The sequence below is a fragment of the Bos grunniens genome, chromosome 26 (assembly GCF_055505025.1).
Source record: "Bos grunniens cultivar Pamir isolate PY7600 chromosome 26, Bosgru_T2T1.0, whole genome shotgun sequence".
Lineage (NCBI taxonomy): Eukaryota > Metazoa > Chordata > Mammalia > Artiodactyla > Bovidae > Bos > Bos grunniens.
The window spans coordinates 8,966,385-8,980,256 of NC_141190.1; the positions used below are offsets into that span (position 1 = coordinate 8,966,385).

Below are 13,872 nucleotides of genomic sequence, written 5' to 3' on the forward strand. Positions count from 1 at the left end.
TCACATTTCTCACAGGACCCCAATAAATTTATTCTAAAAATGGGCACTGAGATGCTATTTGGTTAACCCAGAGAAAATAAAAGGCCCTCTAAAAATAGAAAGATTTCTCTTCAATAGTCTTGACAGCATTCTTATTCATAAAAACATTTCTTGAAATAGAAACTATTCATTTATTTAAACATGCAATGCATCACCCATTGAGAGGGAAAAAAACTCACTACTTTTTGCAATCACTTTCTACAACATGAATACAAACATATTCTGCCCTAATTTAAAATTGGCACAAATTCTTGAGGTGTATCATAACTCTTAGCTTTGCCTCCATGTAAACACAAGTATGGACCCTACAGCGACCTGTCTCCTATTTGCTATATAATAAATTGGGGAGGAAAAAACCCAACTCAGTTCAATAAGTACCGAGAATAAACATGCATTATTGTGTGTGTCCTCATTCTGTCATCTCATAAATAAATATAGTAGATATTCATAGTCTTATTCACAACCCATAAAAGATCGATTTCCAAATTACAGAATGTTTATTCTTCATAAAATTTTAGTTAGAGCTGCATCATAGCTGACTCACTTGGCTTTTTATTATATGTAAATTAGTTTCAGAAAACTAATAGTCTGTGATAGTGATGGATGATACTCACTGGCAGTCAGCGATGTAACAGATGAGACCTGTTGCCAAAAAGTGACCATGTTATCCGGGAGAGTAAAGGACACATTTCCTAGGTCCTCCAAACTGGGAGCCTCACAAAAGTTTCTTTTGGCAAGGTGCCTTAATCCACTGGCCAGTGAATTTGTTTCCTAGAATTGCCGTAACTAAATGCCACGCACTGGTAGGTTTGAACAACAGATATTTCTTGCCTCATGGTTCTGGGGGCTGCAAGCCACCAGGGTTGGTTTGTTCCAAAGACTGTGAGAGAAGATGTGTTCTGTGCTTATTTCCTTGATTCTGATGGTTTACTGGCGATCTTTGGCATTCCTTGGCTTGCAGACCCAGCACTGTGGTCTCCACCTTCTGGTTTACACGGTAGTCTCCTGTGTACACCTCTTTATGCGGCATTCTTTGTGTAAAGGTACCAGTCATTTTGGATTAGGGACCTACTCTACTCCAGTATCGGAGAAGGCAAAGGCACCCCACTCCAGTACTCTTGCCGGGAGAATCCCATGGATGGAGGAGCCTGGTGGGCTGCAGTCCATGGGGTCGCGAAGAGTCGGACACGACTGAGTGACTTCACTTTCACTTTTCACTTTCATGCATTGGAGAAGGAAATGGCAACCCACTCCAGTGTTCTTGCCTGGAGAATCCCAGGGACGGGGGAACCTGGTGGGCTGCCATCTATGGGGTCGCACAGAGTCAAACACGACTGAAGCGACTTAGCAGCAGCTACTCCAGTATGACCTTGCTTTAACTAATTACCATCCGCAATGATCCTTTTTCCAAATTCTGAGGTACTGGGGTTGAGGACTCAGCATACCTTTTCGGGGAACACAATTCAATCCATAACAGGCAGAGAGTCAAAAAATAGAAAGAGGTCACCATACTGTTTTCTTTAGGTCAGCTAGTAAAGATCTGCTTTCTGATTTTATGCAAATATATTGATATTTGTTCTAGCTACAGCAGAAGAAAGGGTCGAAATTACAGTCCTCCTGGGGGTTATAATCAGTATAGCAGTTAGAATACTGCTTTCAACTGTTCTAACAACAAAATGTAACAGTGGAAAATGAGGTGGAAATTTATTTTCTCTTCACTTAACCATCTGAGAATAAGCAGTCAAGGAATGATTTGATTATCAGGTACTATCATGGATTCAGGCAAATAGTGGGGTGATAGGTTGCCTGTTCTTCTCTGACTAGTGTTAAGCCAATACCCCAAGCTTCTAGTTTGCTTATTATCTTAAAATACAGCCAGAAATTAAAAAAAAGAAAAACAGAGACTGGGAATTATGCATGCCAATGTACTGTGAAATTCATGTGGGTGGATCAGTTTTTTCAGTGCTTATAAGTACTTATAAGATACAGGATATGGCTCTGGAAGTCCATCCAAAGAGAGAGAGTGGTCTTTATTGGCTACATTTGACAACTCAGCAGGTATGAAAAAGCAAAAGGAACTCAAGATTTGAAAACATGAGATGTACAGAAGCAAAGGAGTCTCTTAAATTCAATTCCAAGAACAATCCATGAAGACAGACGGGTGGTATCCAATATCACTGCAGACTGAGAACCAAAATCAGTTTCCTTGGGTATAAAATATGTCTTTTACCAGCACAGCAAAGGGGAAATACATTCAGGCATCTTTGTAAGTGACAAGTCTCAAGGAGAAAAAATGCTAATACAAATCTAAAACCAAATTGCTTTTATGAAGGCAAAGTTCAATGCTGCATTTCTGACCACTCCTCCCTTACAATCTAATTACAGCCTTGAGAAACTACTTGGTATTCCCTCTACCTAGAATAGTTACTTCTCTTGCACACGTGCAAGCATGCACATCACACATGCACACACCCCATTACCTTCCTCCTAGCTAATACTCTTTAGGTCTTAGCTTATATGTCACTTCTTCCACAAAACCGACTGCAATATCACCTTCCAACCTGATTTATATATAATCTACCACCATTTGCTCCATCTCTTAAAATGAAAAAAAATGGCTCAAGTGTCTACACCTCTCATTAGAAAATAATGTCCCAGGTGCAATTATTAATTTATTAAACATTCTATTGAATACTAACAATTTACATAATACTGATTGAAAATATAGATGAATCATACAGTACTTTTAAAAAAGTCATAGCATCCTTAACACCAGAGTAGACAGAGTACAACAAATGAAAAACAGACACTTTGACATGAGAAACAAAATCTTCAAAAGAATTCTCCCACACACTCAATCGTCCTTTATACATTCTCCACCAATTTTCATTTTCTCCATGTGCTTTGGCTCCAGTGAGCCACTCCCAGCAACACCCCCAGACACTGACTGGATCTGTTTTTATGTGGACAGATCAGATCAGCATCTATGTGCTGTTTTGCATGTTCAAATGAATAATTATAATATCTATGATGTAGAGATCTGGTTCTGTTTTTACTTACAAACTGCAGAAATGGAACTTCAGTTGGAAGAGATGGCAGCAAGTGAGAACACAGGTTTCTGGGGTTACATGTGGCCAAGAGCACTGGTGGCAGACGGTGGGGTGTAGAAGGATCAGTAGGCAATAGAACGGCTGCTTTGGCGCAGCTGCAAGTAAACAGCAGGGAATCACAGGCCGGCTGAGAAAAGTTTCAAAGGGAGGCACAGAGGTGGTGGAAAATAATTCAAAAGCTCTTCTGAGTCATAAGAAATACTTTTAAAAACATTATCATCAGCTGTAACATAATTTGTCTTTCTGAAATCAACTACTTTCAGAAGCATCTACTCTTTTAGGTCTCTGAATTTTTATCCTAAATAGTGCAGTGTCATTAGGAAAAATGACCATTACCCACTGAAACTGTAACTAGTTAATTCACCACAATTAACTTGCACAGAAACAGCCTCTAGAACAGCAGTCCTCAACCTTTTTGGCGCCAGGGACTGGTTTTGTGGAAGATAATTTTTCCATTGATTAGGAAGAGGGGATGCTTTCAGGATGACTCAAGTGCACTGCATCTCTTGTGCACTTTATTTCTATTATTATATCAGCTCTACCTCAGATCATCAGGCATTAGATTCTGGAGGTTGCGGACCCCTGCTCTAGAGCACTGATTCATCAAAAAATGTTCTGGGTACAATATAGCATGTTAAGTCTTATGTAAATAGATGTAAATATTATTGTTGATATCATTATTATTTTCAAACTTGAAAGCTATTTTTGAAAGAAAAGTTGATTTTTCCAAAAGATGCTAAAGCATTTATACCCACGCAAAAGCATGACTCAGCTTTAAGAAATTTATTTTGCAACCTGGAGCTCCTAGCTAACTTGGATAATTTTAAATGCAATTACTTTCAGGCAATCAATGTCAGATCATCATAGCTTATTCTCTGGGACATTAGACTGGATATTTCACAATACCCAAAAATAGCTTTCAAAACAGGTTTTTCCAAATTGCCTGGAGCCTCAGTTTACCCACTAAATAGAATACTCAACAAAGGTGATATACAAGATGTGACTTGAAGATTATTGATTTTTCAATGCCTCCCCAGAATTTACACGTTGAATTGAATATTTTCTCCTTTGAAATAGTGACCTTTTGACACATACATTCAGCCTAAATATGATCTAACTGTCAGAGCCACACTAGTACAGTGCCGGGAATGAGAATATGCCTTCATAAATATTCTATGATTGAACAGGTCCATGAATGAGTGAATAAGTAATGACAGATAAATGAATCCAGAGCCTCTTCTTTGAGGACTCCTTTTCAAGCCCATATCACTTTCATATTAGTATCTACACTAGTAACAAAACTTTGTGGGTTTTCAGTGAATTTGATTAGTGAAAACAATCCAAAATTACTGAAAACAAGTCATGGGAATATGAGACTCAATTCAGTGGGATAAGGGCACTTAGAGAAACATAGGCAAGATCAAAATATTACAAGTCTGACTTTCCCACAGTTGGGCTCTGAAGGCAATTCCAGAAATGATTTGAACATTCAAAACAACTCTGGATCAGCCATCTCAATGCCAGGGTGACTGCTTGGAAAGGCTACCCCTCAATATAGGAAAAACTGGCATGCTAACTTTCTCTAACTGGGCTTATACATTTATGGTCAATGTTTATATAAATACTTTTTAAATGTGACTGAAGGGAAAGGCCCTAGCCTTATGCTAATCTTAAATCCATAAAACTTCATTTTCCCATCTATAAAATGAAGGATCCAAGTAGATAACCTCTTTCAGCTTTTTAAGTGCTAACATTCCATAATTTCTATAAATAAATAGTTTAAACATTGTTCACACATCTTCCACCACTCTCACTAACATCTCAGAGGTTCCATATTGAGGGGAACTCTCTCTTAAAATAGCCACAGGGCCCCAAGGGAAATTATGCTTTAGGCAACAACCATAAGGTAAAGTAAGCTACAATAGCAAGGTAAACAGGATACACCTCTCTCTATCTCTCTCTCTCACACACACACACCACACACATACCTGTCCCATTAGCTGTAAACCATCTGTCCCCAAAGGACAATTATTGAAGTCATCATAATAGATTACATTCACATGAAATCAGTCATATAAATCATACAGAGTACAGCTGCTCTTTAAATGTTTTATCAACTTTCACCAAGTAGTTGTGACTTCAAAAACAGAGGGAGTGCTTTCAAATGAAAGTAGAACAGCGGGCTTGAGTAAGTCCTGCTTCCGACTGTGTCCAAAGTATTTTATTCTGTAGGTTCCAGGCTGGGCAGTATCTGGAATGTGCCACTGTATCGTCGCATTGCTAAGACCCAGTGAGCCTTTGTGCCAGTAGAAACTGTTGGTAGGAAACAAACAAATCCAATTTTACTCTTAAAAATGTGCGATTAAAAAGTGTTCGATTAGTCAATAAATGAACATTAAAAGAATACTGACAATAAGCAAGGCACTCTACTAGATATTGAGAATATAGCAATGAACAAAACAGAGATAAATATTTCCTAGAAGCAGATCTTCAAGAAACAGTCATTTGTAGAAATATCTTGACTTGTTCTACCTAACCTCCTAAATTCTATCCATCCTAGGATAGCTTTACCCGATATTCAGAACAAAGGATGTCCCCTGCTTTAGAACTGCTACAGCTTCCCTTCAGCCCTTGCCATCCTCTACTTCAACTTGACACTTTTTGCATCTAGATTCATTTGTTCAAAATATGCATTTCATGAGCTCATGTGCCAGACGCTATGCTAGAGGTACTGAGAATACTGTAGTGAACGAGACAGGCATGGTCTAAAGTTTCACAGAGCTTATGGTCAAACTAGGACAAGATAGTAAAAAAGCAATAAAAAAACAAACCAACAAATAATTTTAAAAGGGAAATGTGAGGGGCTTCCCTCGTGGTCAAGTGGTTAAGAATCCGCCTGCCAAGGCAAGAGATATAATTTCCATCCCTGGTCTGGGAAATCCCACATGCAGCAGAGCAACGAAGCCCAAGCACCACAACTTCTGAGCCCATGTGCCCTAGAGCCTGTGCTGCCCACAACAAGAGGGGCCACTGCAAGGAGAGGCCCATGCACCACAATGAAGTGTAGTTCTTGCTTGCTGCAACTGGAGAAAGCCTGAGGGCAGCAAGTGAAGACCCAACGTAGCCAAAAAGAATAAATAATTTAAAAGTAAAGCTAAAAAGATAAGTGAAATGAAGAAAGTAAGAGAGGTATCTCTAAGGAGATGTCCTTTATACTGAACGCACACCTGTCTAGTGGAAGAACATTCTAGAAAGAAGGAACAGAGACTGCAAAGTGTCTGAAGCAGAAGCAAACTTGGTGCAGCCAAGAGACAGAATGCATGTGAGCAGGATCAGGGCAGAATGGTTGAGATGACAGAATCGGATGGAATCAGATCACGTGGCTCCTTGTAGATCATGGCAGGGAGGTCAGCTACTAAATACCGAGAGGCACAATGGGCAAGCTGACTGATGCCCTTGGTTATGTAGAGGATAAACGCCCTGCGCAGAAAGGATGTGCTCGGCATCCTCTGTTTCCTCAGTGACAGGTCCAGAGTTCCCTAAAACAGCTGGTAACACTGCTGCTCGCGAACAAGGCTGACTACTACATTTCCTGGGTGTTAACTACCGTTCTGACTTCAGGCTTTTGAAACTAAATTATCCTTTTTTGTTACCTGTATAACCATATTTTAACAATAAATATGCATGTATTACTTGTTTAAATATTACATAGAGTCTTAAAGATCAGAGTAAACATTATGCCCATAATTTTGGGAGGCTATCAAACAGGCCACAATAAGATCAAATCTCTATTTTCCATTAACCATGGAAACCAAACTAACATACAAATAATCACTTAGTTTGAGGTCATTTGAATTAGACCAAATGACCAAAAATTTTGCTCATGTCCATACTACTGTTCCATGGTGTAAAATTTATATACATAAGAATGGAAATATTTCCAAATGTATTTTAAAATCTTCATATTATCTATTCAGCTCAGGTATTTGATAGCAAAAAGTACAGAGAAAAGTTTCTCTGAGGAAACTCTATAAGCATATTCCTTTCCTACTGGGTCAGCAAGAATTAAACACTCAAGCTTATTGTATTTTAGTAATTCAAATGAAGAACCACTGACCACATACAAGCATGCAACACATGGTAAGTATAGACTCATTATTATCTCAGGAGAAATATCAAGCTCCACAGAACTATCTCACACACCTTCACCCAGCAGGCCTTGCAACCACTTTGCAGGAAGACTAATTAGCTTTTAGGGGTTGTGTCTGTGACCATGGAAAAAACAAAACTAACAGATATTTGCAAGCATGGAGGTCATAACCTCATTAGCACCTAATCTTACAGACACACAGCACATTGTTTTGTAGAAAAATAGGATCAAGATGAAATCTAATAAATCAACTAAATAAAGCCAGAAGGCTTTTGGGGAATTTGATATCATTAATATCATGCAGTGAGCCAGTCTTGCCATTTGTCTTCTCTGCATTACTAACCAACTCTTTTCAGGGCTTGAAAGACAAAATATTCAACAGACATGCTCACCGAGTCTCCCAGGAGGCATCATTATGCATTATCTGCCATGTTGCTGATGTGGCCTCATATTTCTCCACAGTGAGGAAGGTCTGATGGGTCTGAAATGCAATTAATATAACTGATCAGACACTGCAGAGTCACAGAAGAAATCTAACTGTAGAAACCCCATAATCCCCTGTTGACCATTACTAACCTCCCAAGACCTGATGAGTATACGTATTAGAATTTCATACAAATCCTCAGTTGTTCCTTTTAACAATCTATGCAATGTCTTCAGAATGTTAACTCATCCAGTCTATTAAAAACCATGACTTCTCTTTAGAAAATTGAATGAAGAACAATTTTAGAGCTGACAGCAAATTTTGGAAATTAGAGCAAAGAAAAGAGTAAATAAAACAAGATTTAGAAAAGGCAGCAAACCATTTCTGACACGTTCATTGATCTGTATTCTAAGACTTTCTCTAAGTCACCTCCAGATTTAGGGGGGGGGGAATGGGAAAATTCCCTCATCTCCAGGTAAATTTACATCTCCAGGTAAATGAGTTATTAGTATATACTGTCTGAGTAAAAGAACTGAAAAGCATATGTAAATCTTCTTACTCCTGGGGAGCTAAAAGCAATCCTTATATTTTGTCATAATGGATGCCTAGAAACCACATCATAAGCAGATTTTATTTTCCCAGTGGAAAATAAAATTTTCCACATTGGTCATAGTAATTTGTTTTAGACCAAGAATTCAGCTTCAAATAAACCACATATTTAAATAACATAATAATAAAACATACAAAGGCCATGAATCTCCAATTTTCCTTAAAAATCTTTACATCGTGGCCCTTAAGGTCAGGTTGTTGTTGTTTAGTTGATAATTCGTAGCCGACTCTTTGGTGACCCCATGTAGCCCGCCAGGCTCCTCTGTCCATGGGATTTCCCAGGCAAGACTCCTGGAGTGAGTTGCCATTTCCTTCTCCAGGGGATCTCCCCAGCCCAGGGATCAAAGTTGTATCTCCTGCTTGACAGATGGATTGTTTACCACTGAGCCACCTGGGAAGCCAGGACTTGTGTCTAATTCACCTTTATCCATTACAAGCTTGTCATTTACAGGTGTTCAAATAAACCTTTGCTGAATGAATCACTTATTTATAGCTGGACCATAGGATTCTTTAAAATTCTTCTTTAATTACTCAACTTTAATTACTCAGTTGTGTCTAACTCTTTGTGACCCCACTGACTGACCCCTGCCAGGTTCTTCTATCTATGGGATTCTCTAGGCAAGAATTCTGGAATGGGTTGCTGTTTTATTCTCCAGGAATTGAACCTGGGTTTTTGCATTGAAGGCAGATTCTTTACATCTGAGCTACCAGGGAAGCCCCGATTACTCAACTAATGGAATATTCAATAAAAAAAAGTTTCCGTAACTACAGTGACTTGAAAAGAGAATTGTTCATGGCCATTTAGGGCAGAGTGACACTGGGAAGGCCTTCAGTGGAGAAGGAAACAGAAGGGCCCCAGTGTATAGGTCTAGAGTGCAGATCAGAGAACAAAGCTAGGATGCCGAATGTGCAAACTCTGTGACCATCCTCTCCTCGCCTCCCAGGCTTAATCTCTTCTAGATACACAATTAGTTTGTGCAAGTTACTTAATTTCTCTCAGTCTCACTTTATTCATCTGTAAAACAAAGATAATAAAATGTATCTCACTGAGTAGTAGGGAGGATTAAATAGATTCATGTGATGATGTATGTAAATAAAGCCTTTAGCCTAGTACCTGCACATGGTAAGCATTCAGCACAGTGGTAAGGATGTGATGATCACTAATGGTACAGGGTACCAGAAATAGTTTTATGCCAAGTCCCAAAACAGCCTCAGGAATTAATTCTGTTCTCATAGTTCTTTAAGTAACTTAGTCTCCTGCTTCTCCAGGCAATAATGATGGTAGTATTTCTCCACCCTAAGGATGTCAGGTAAGAGCTAATTCTGCATTCTTGCTACAACACTTTAACATCTTTAGAAAATAATGCTGTAAACATGTAAATATTCTGGCATGACTTGACTGCCTAGAGAAATTATTTCAAACAGGTGCATGTTGACTATCCAAGCAGTAGAAAAATCTTTCCCAATATAATATCTGACAATGTCACATTGTCACAACTTTTGTCAAAGGAATCCTATTTTAATAAACAGAAATGGGAAGGCTCACTTGAAAGAAAGGCATTTTGGATTATAGGCAACAATGGGCTCTGGGAGGAATGACTCTTCCATAGAGTTAATGCATTCTCTGCCACAGAAAAAAATCTCACCTTGAAATCACTTTCATGGACCCATTTTCTTTTTCCTCTATATATTTCTCTATTGTTTGAAATCTTACAGATAGAACATATCTAATTATTGCTTGTATAGTTATAAGAACATTTCAAGGGAGTTCCAGAGGAATAAAACTACTTCATTTTATTCATAGATATTATATACTTTATCATATACATAAATACAGATATATGACAAAAAAGTATGAAATGATATGTAAGAAATTGGAAACAGCATTGCCTCTAAAAATGTTCATGAAAAGAGAGATGTTTCCGCAGTCTATTTTAAGAACTTCTGTACTGTCTGTTTTTACATGGAATCTGTATTTCTTGTGTCATTTTTCAAGATTAACAAATAAACACTCTATTAGTGCCTGTAGCAAAGAGTAGGGAAAAGGCCAGTGCAAGAAAAAGGAAAGCATGTGGGCCAGGGCTCCAGTCATTAGAGTGTCCGCTCAGGGATCCGTGGTCATCCCACAGCAACGGAAGCAGGACCAGAGTCAGGAGTGCAGAAGAGGAGAGGAGCCAAAGATACACTTCACACTGGCCCTTGGAGTATTTAACCAAATTCAGTAGAGTTTTAAAATTGGGATTCGTAAATGGGAATTGTATTCAAATCTACATCATCTCAAGAGACCACGCAGTTTTCTATGCATTGTGCTCTACGTGGTCCTAAGTAGAGTCAATTGAATATTTCCTGGCGTCTATCTTTTTAGACCCAACTCTACATTAACTGTTCCCCCTGAAAATTTTCACACCTATAAAATACAATGAAAAGCAAGTTGAAACATTTTATCTTTATTTTTTAATCTTCAGAGGGATACGCAAGTGAAAGGCTAAAGAAGTGGACTTAAATTCGTAAAAAGAATCATTGATGCTTACCCGGTTTTCTGCTGAGTTCTTTGGGTTAGCACCTACAAAGGTAACTTCAACAACTTCTCCCTGAAAATAAAAACTGATTTCATGAGTTCTAATAATAGTACTTTTCCATGCTCATATTTGGGCCATTATTTATGAAACATTCCTAGGAATCTGGGTACCTGTAGAGATTATATTGTATTTAATTGAATCTTCTGAGAATATTAGAGAACATACCCTTGTAACATGGGAACAGGAATTTGGACCCAGTAAATTACTTCAGAATTTTGGACCAATAATTTGCTTTTGGTAGATTCAGATATAGATGAAGATATAGAGCTATATATCTACAAATTCAAATAACTTAAATGAAATGAAATGGAAAAATTCCTCAAGATATAGATTACTAAAGATTACTCAAGAAGTAGATGCCCTTAATAGTAAAAACTTACCAAACTGTACTCTTTAAAGATGTATTACTGTATGTCATTTATACATCAAAAAATATTTTTAAATAACAAACTAACAAGTCTTCACATGACTTACCATGGTATACAAGACCTTTTACAGGTAAGTTCCCACCTGCTGCTCCACCTTAAGCCCTCTATAGTCTATATACCTACAGGTGGTATGTCTTGGGGCTTCCCTGGTGGCTCAGCCAATAAAGAACCTGTCTGCAATGCAGGAGATCCAGGTCTCTTGATGGGCACTATAAACTCCTACCTATTCTTGAAGACCTAGCCCATATTAAAAACATTTTTTAATAAAAATATTCCATGGGTTCATAATCAATGATTACCATCTAAATAGAGATGTGCAGCTCAATTACTTACTGTTAACTCCCCTGAATAACTACCATCAATTTATTTTTTCTAATTTTCTTCATTTTCACCAGTGAGATTATCAAATTAGCCAGCCTCACCAATGGCTAGAAAAATGTTTCAGCAGCAGTTAGAATTTTCTGCAAAAATCACTCTATTCTTTATATAGAGAAATCATCCCTGCAAACCATACCATGGTTCACTTAAAAAATAAAATTTTCATGATTAGCCAAATTTTCCTAATCCTTACATGTTCTTGTCCTTGATTTTTTTCCTACCATCACAATTCCTGTTCACTCACACTCATCTTAACAACAAGAGACAACCCCACTACAGATATAATGTGCCAATTCAAATGGTGAGAAATGTCTGTTCAGCATGACAGCATGAGGAGGTCAGTATGTCCTTTCCCTGTAAAGCAACTATGTATATTGACAAAACTATCAAAAAACCACTTTTAAATTTTATTTTATTTTTTAAAATATAGTCAGTTTACAATGTTATATTCGTTTCTGGTGTACAGTGATCAATTATATATTTTTTTCATATTCACTTTCATTTTAGGTTATTATAGGTTATTAAAGGAGAAGGCAATGGCACCCCACTCCAGTACTCTTGCCTGGAAAATCCCATGGAAGGAGGAGCCTGGTGGGCTGCTGTCTATGGGGTCGCTAAGAGTTGGACATGACTGAGCAACTTCACTTTCACTTTTCACTTTCATGCATTGGAGAAGGAAACGGCAACCCACTCCAGTGTTCTTGCCTGGAGAATCCCAGGGACGGGGGAGCCTGGTGGGCTGCTGTCCATGGGGTCGCACAGAGTCGGACACGACTGAAGTGACTTAGCAGCAGCAGGTTATTAAAAGACATTGAATATAGTTCCCTGTGTTATACAGTAGAACTTTATTGTTTATTTTCTACATAGTAGTTTGTATCTGCTAATCACAAATTCCTAATTTATTCCCCCCATCCCTTTTCCCTAATGCTCAAAATTCTCCAAGCCAGGCTTCAGCAATACGTGAACCGTGAACTTCCAGTTGTTCAAGCTGGTTTTAGAAAAAGCAGAGGAACCAGAGACCAAATTGCCAACATCAGCTGGATCGTGGAAAAAGCAAGAGAGTTCCAGAAAAACATCTATTTCTGCTTTATTGACTATGCCAAAGCCTTGGACTGTGTGGATCACAATAAACTGTGGAAAATTCTGAAAGAGATAGGAATACCAGACCACCTGACCTGCCTCTTGAGAAATTTGTATGCAGGTCAGGAAGCAACAGTTAGAACTGGACATGGAACAACAGACTGGTCCAAATAGGAAAAGGAGTATGTCAAGGCTGTATATGGTCACCCTGCTTATTTAAATTATATGCAGAGTACATCATGAGAAACGCTGGGCTGCAAGAAGCACAAGCTGGAATCAAGATTGCCGGGAGAAATATCAATAACCTCAGATATGCAGATGACACCACCCTTATGGCAGAAAGTGAAGAGGAACTAAAAAGCCTCTTGATGAAGGTGAAAGAGGAGAGTGAAAAAGTTGGCTTAAAACTCAACATTCAGAAAACGAAGATCATGGCATCTGGTCCCACCACTTCATGGGAAATAGATGGGGAAACAGTGGAAAAAATGTCAGACTTTATTTTTTTGGGCTCCACAATCACTGCAGATGGTGACTGCCGCCATGAAATTAAAAAACGCTTACTCCTTGGAAGAAAAGTTATGACCAACCTAGATAGCATATTCAAAAGCAGAGACATTACTTTGCCAACAAAGGTCCGTCTAGTCAAGGCTATGGTTTTTCCAGTGTTCATGTATGGATGTGAGAGTTGGACTGTGAAGAAGGCTGAGCGCCGAAGAATTGATGCTTTTGAAGTGTGCTGTTGGAGAAGACTCTTGAGAGTCCCATGGACTGCAAGGAGATCCAACCAGTCCATTCTGAAGGAGATCAGCCCTGGGATTTCTTTGGAAGGAATGTTGCTAAAGCTGAAACTCCAGTACTTTGGCCACGTCATGTGAAGAGTTGACTCATTGGAAAAGACTCTGATGCTGGGAGGGATTGGGGGCAGGAGGAGAAGGGCATGACAGAGGATGAGATGGCTGGATAGCATCACTGACTCAATGGACGTGAGTCTGAGTGAACTCTGGAAGTTGGTGATGGACAGGGAGGCCTGGCGTGCTGCGATTCATGGGGTCGCAAAGAGTTGGACACGACTGAA

General features: G+C 38.7%; 1 protein-coding gene across 3 annotated transcripts in view; it reads right to left on the reverse strand.

The window, feature by feature from the left end:
- Window positions 1-5,244: 5,244 nt before the first annotated feature.
- Window positions 5,245-13,872, reverse strand: part of ASAH2 (N-acylsphingosine amidohydrolase 2) — an 82,628-nt gene continuing 74,000 nt past the window's right edge. For all 3 annotated transcript variants that reach the window (XM_086379172.1, XM_086379170.1, XM_086379173.1), the window contains 3 exons: window positions 10,864-10,923; window positions 7,692-7,780; window positions 5,245-5,462 (listed from right to left, as the gene is read on the reverse strand). In XM_086379172.1, the coding sequence (XP_086235298.1) occupies window positions 5,270-5,462; window positions 7,692-7,780; window positions 10,864-10,923 (342 nt within the window). In that variant the 3' untranslated portion in view covers window positions 5,245-5,269. The remainder of the gene's footprint in view (window positions 5,463-7,691; window positions 7,781-10,863; window positions 10,924-13,872) is intronic.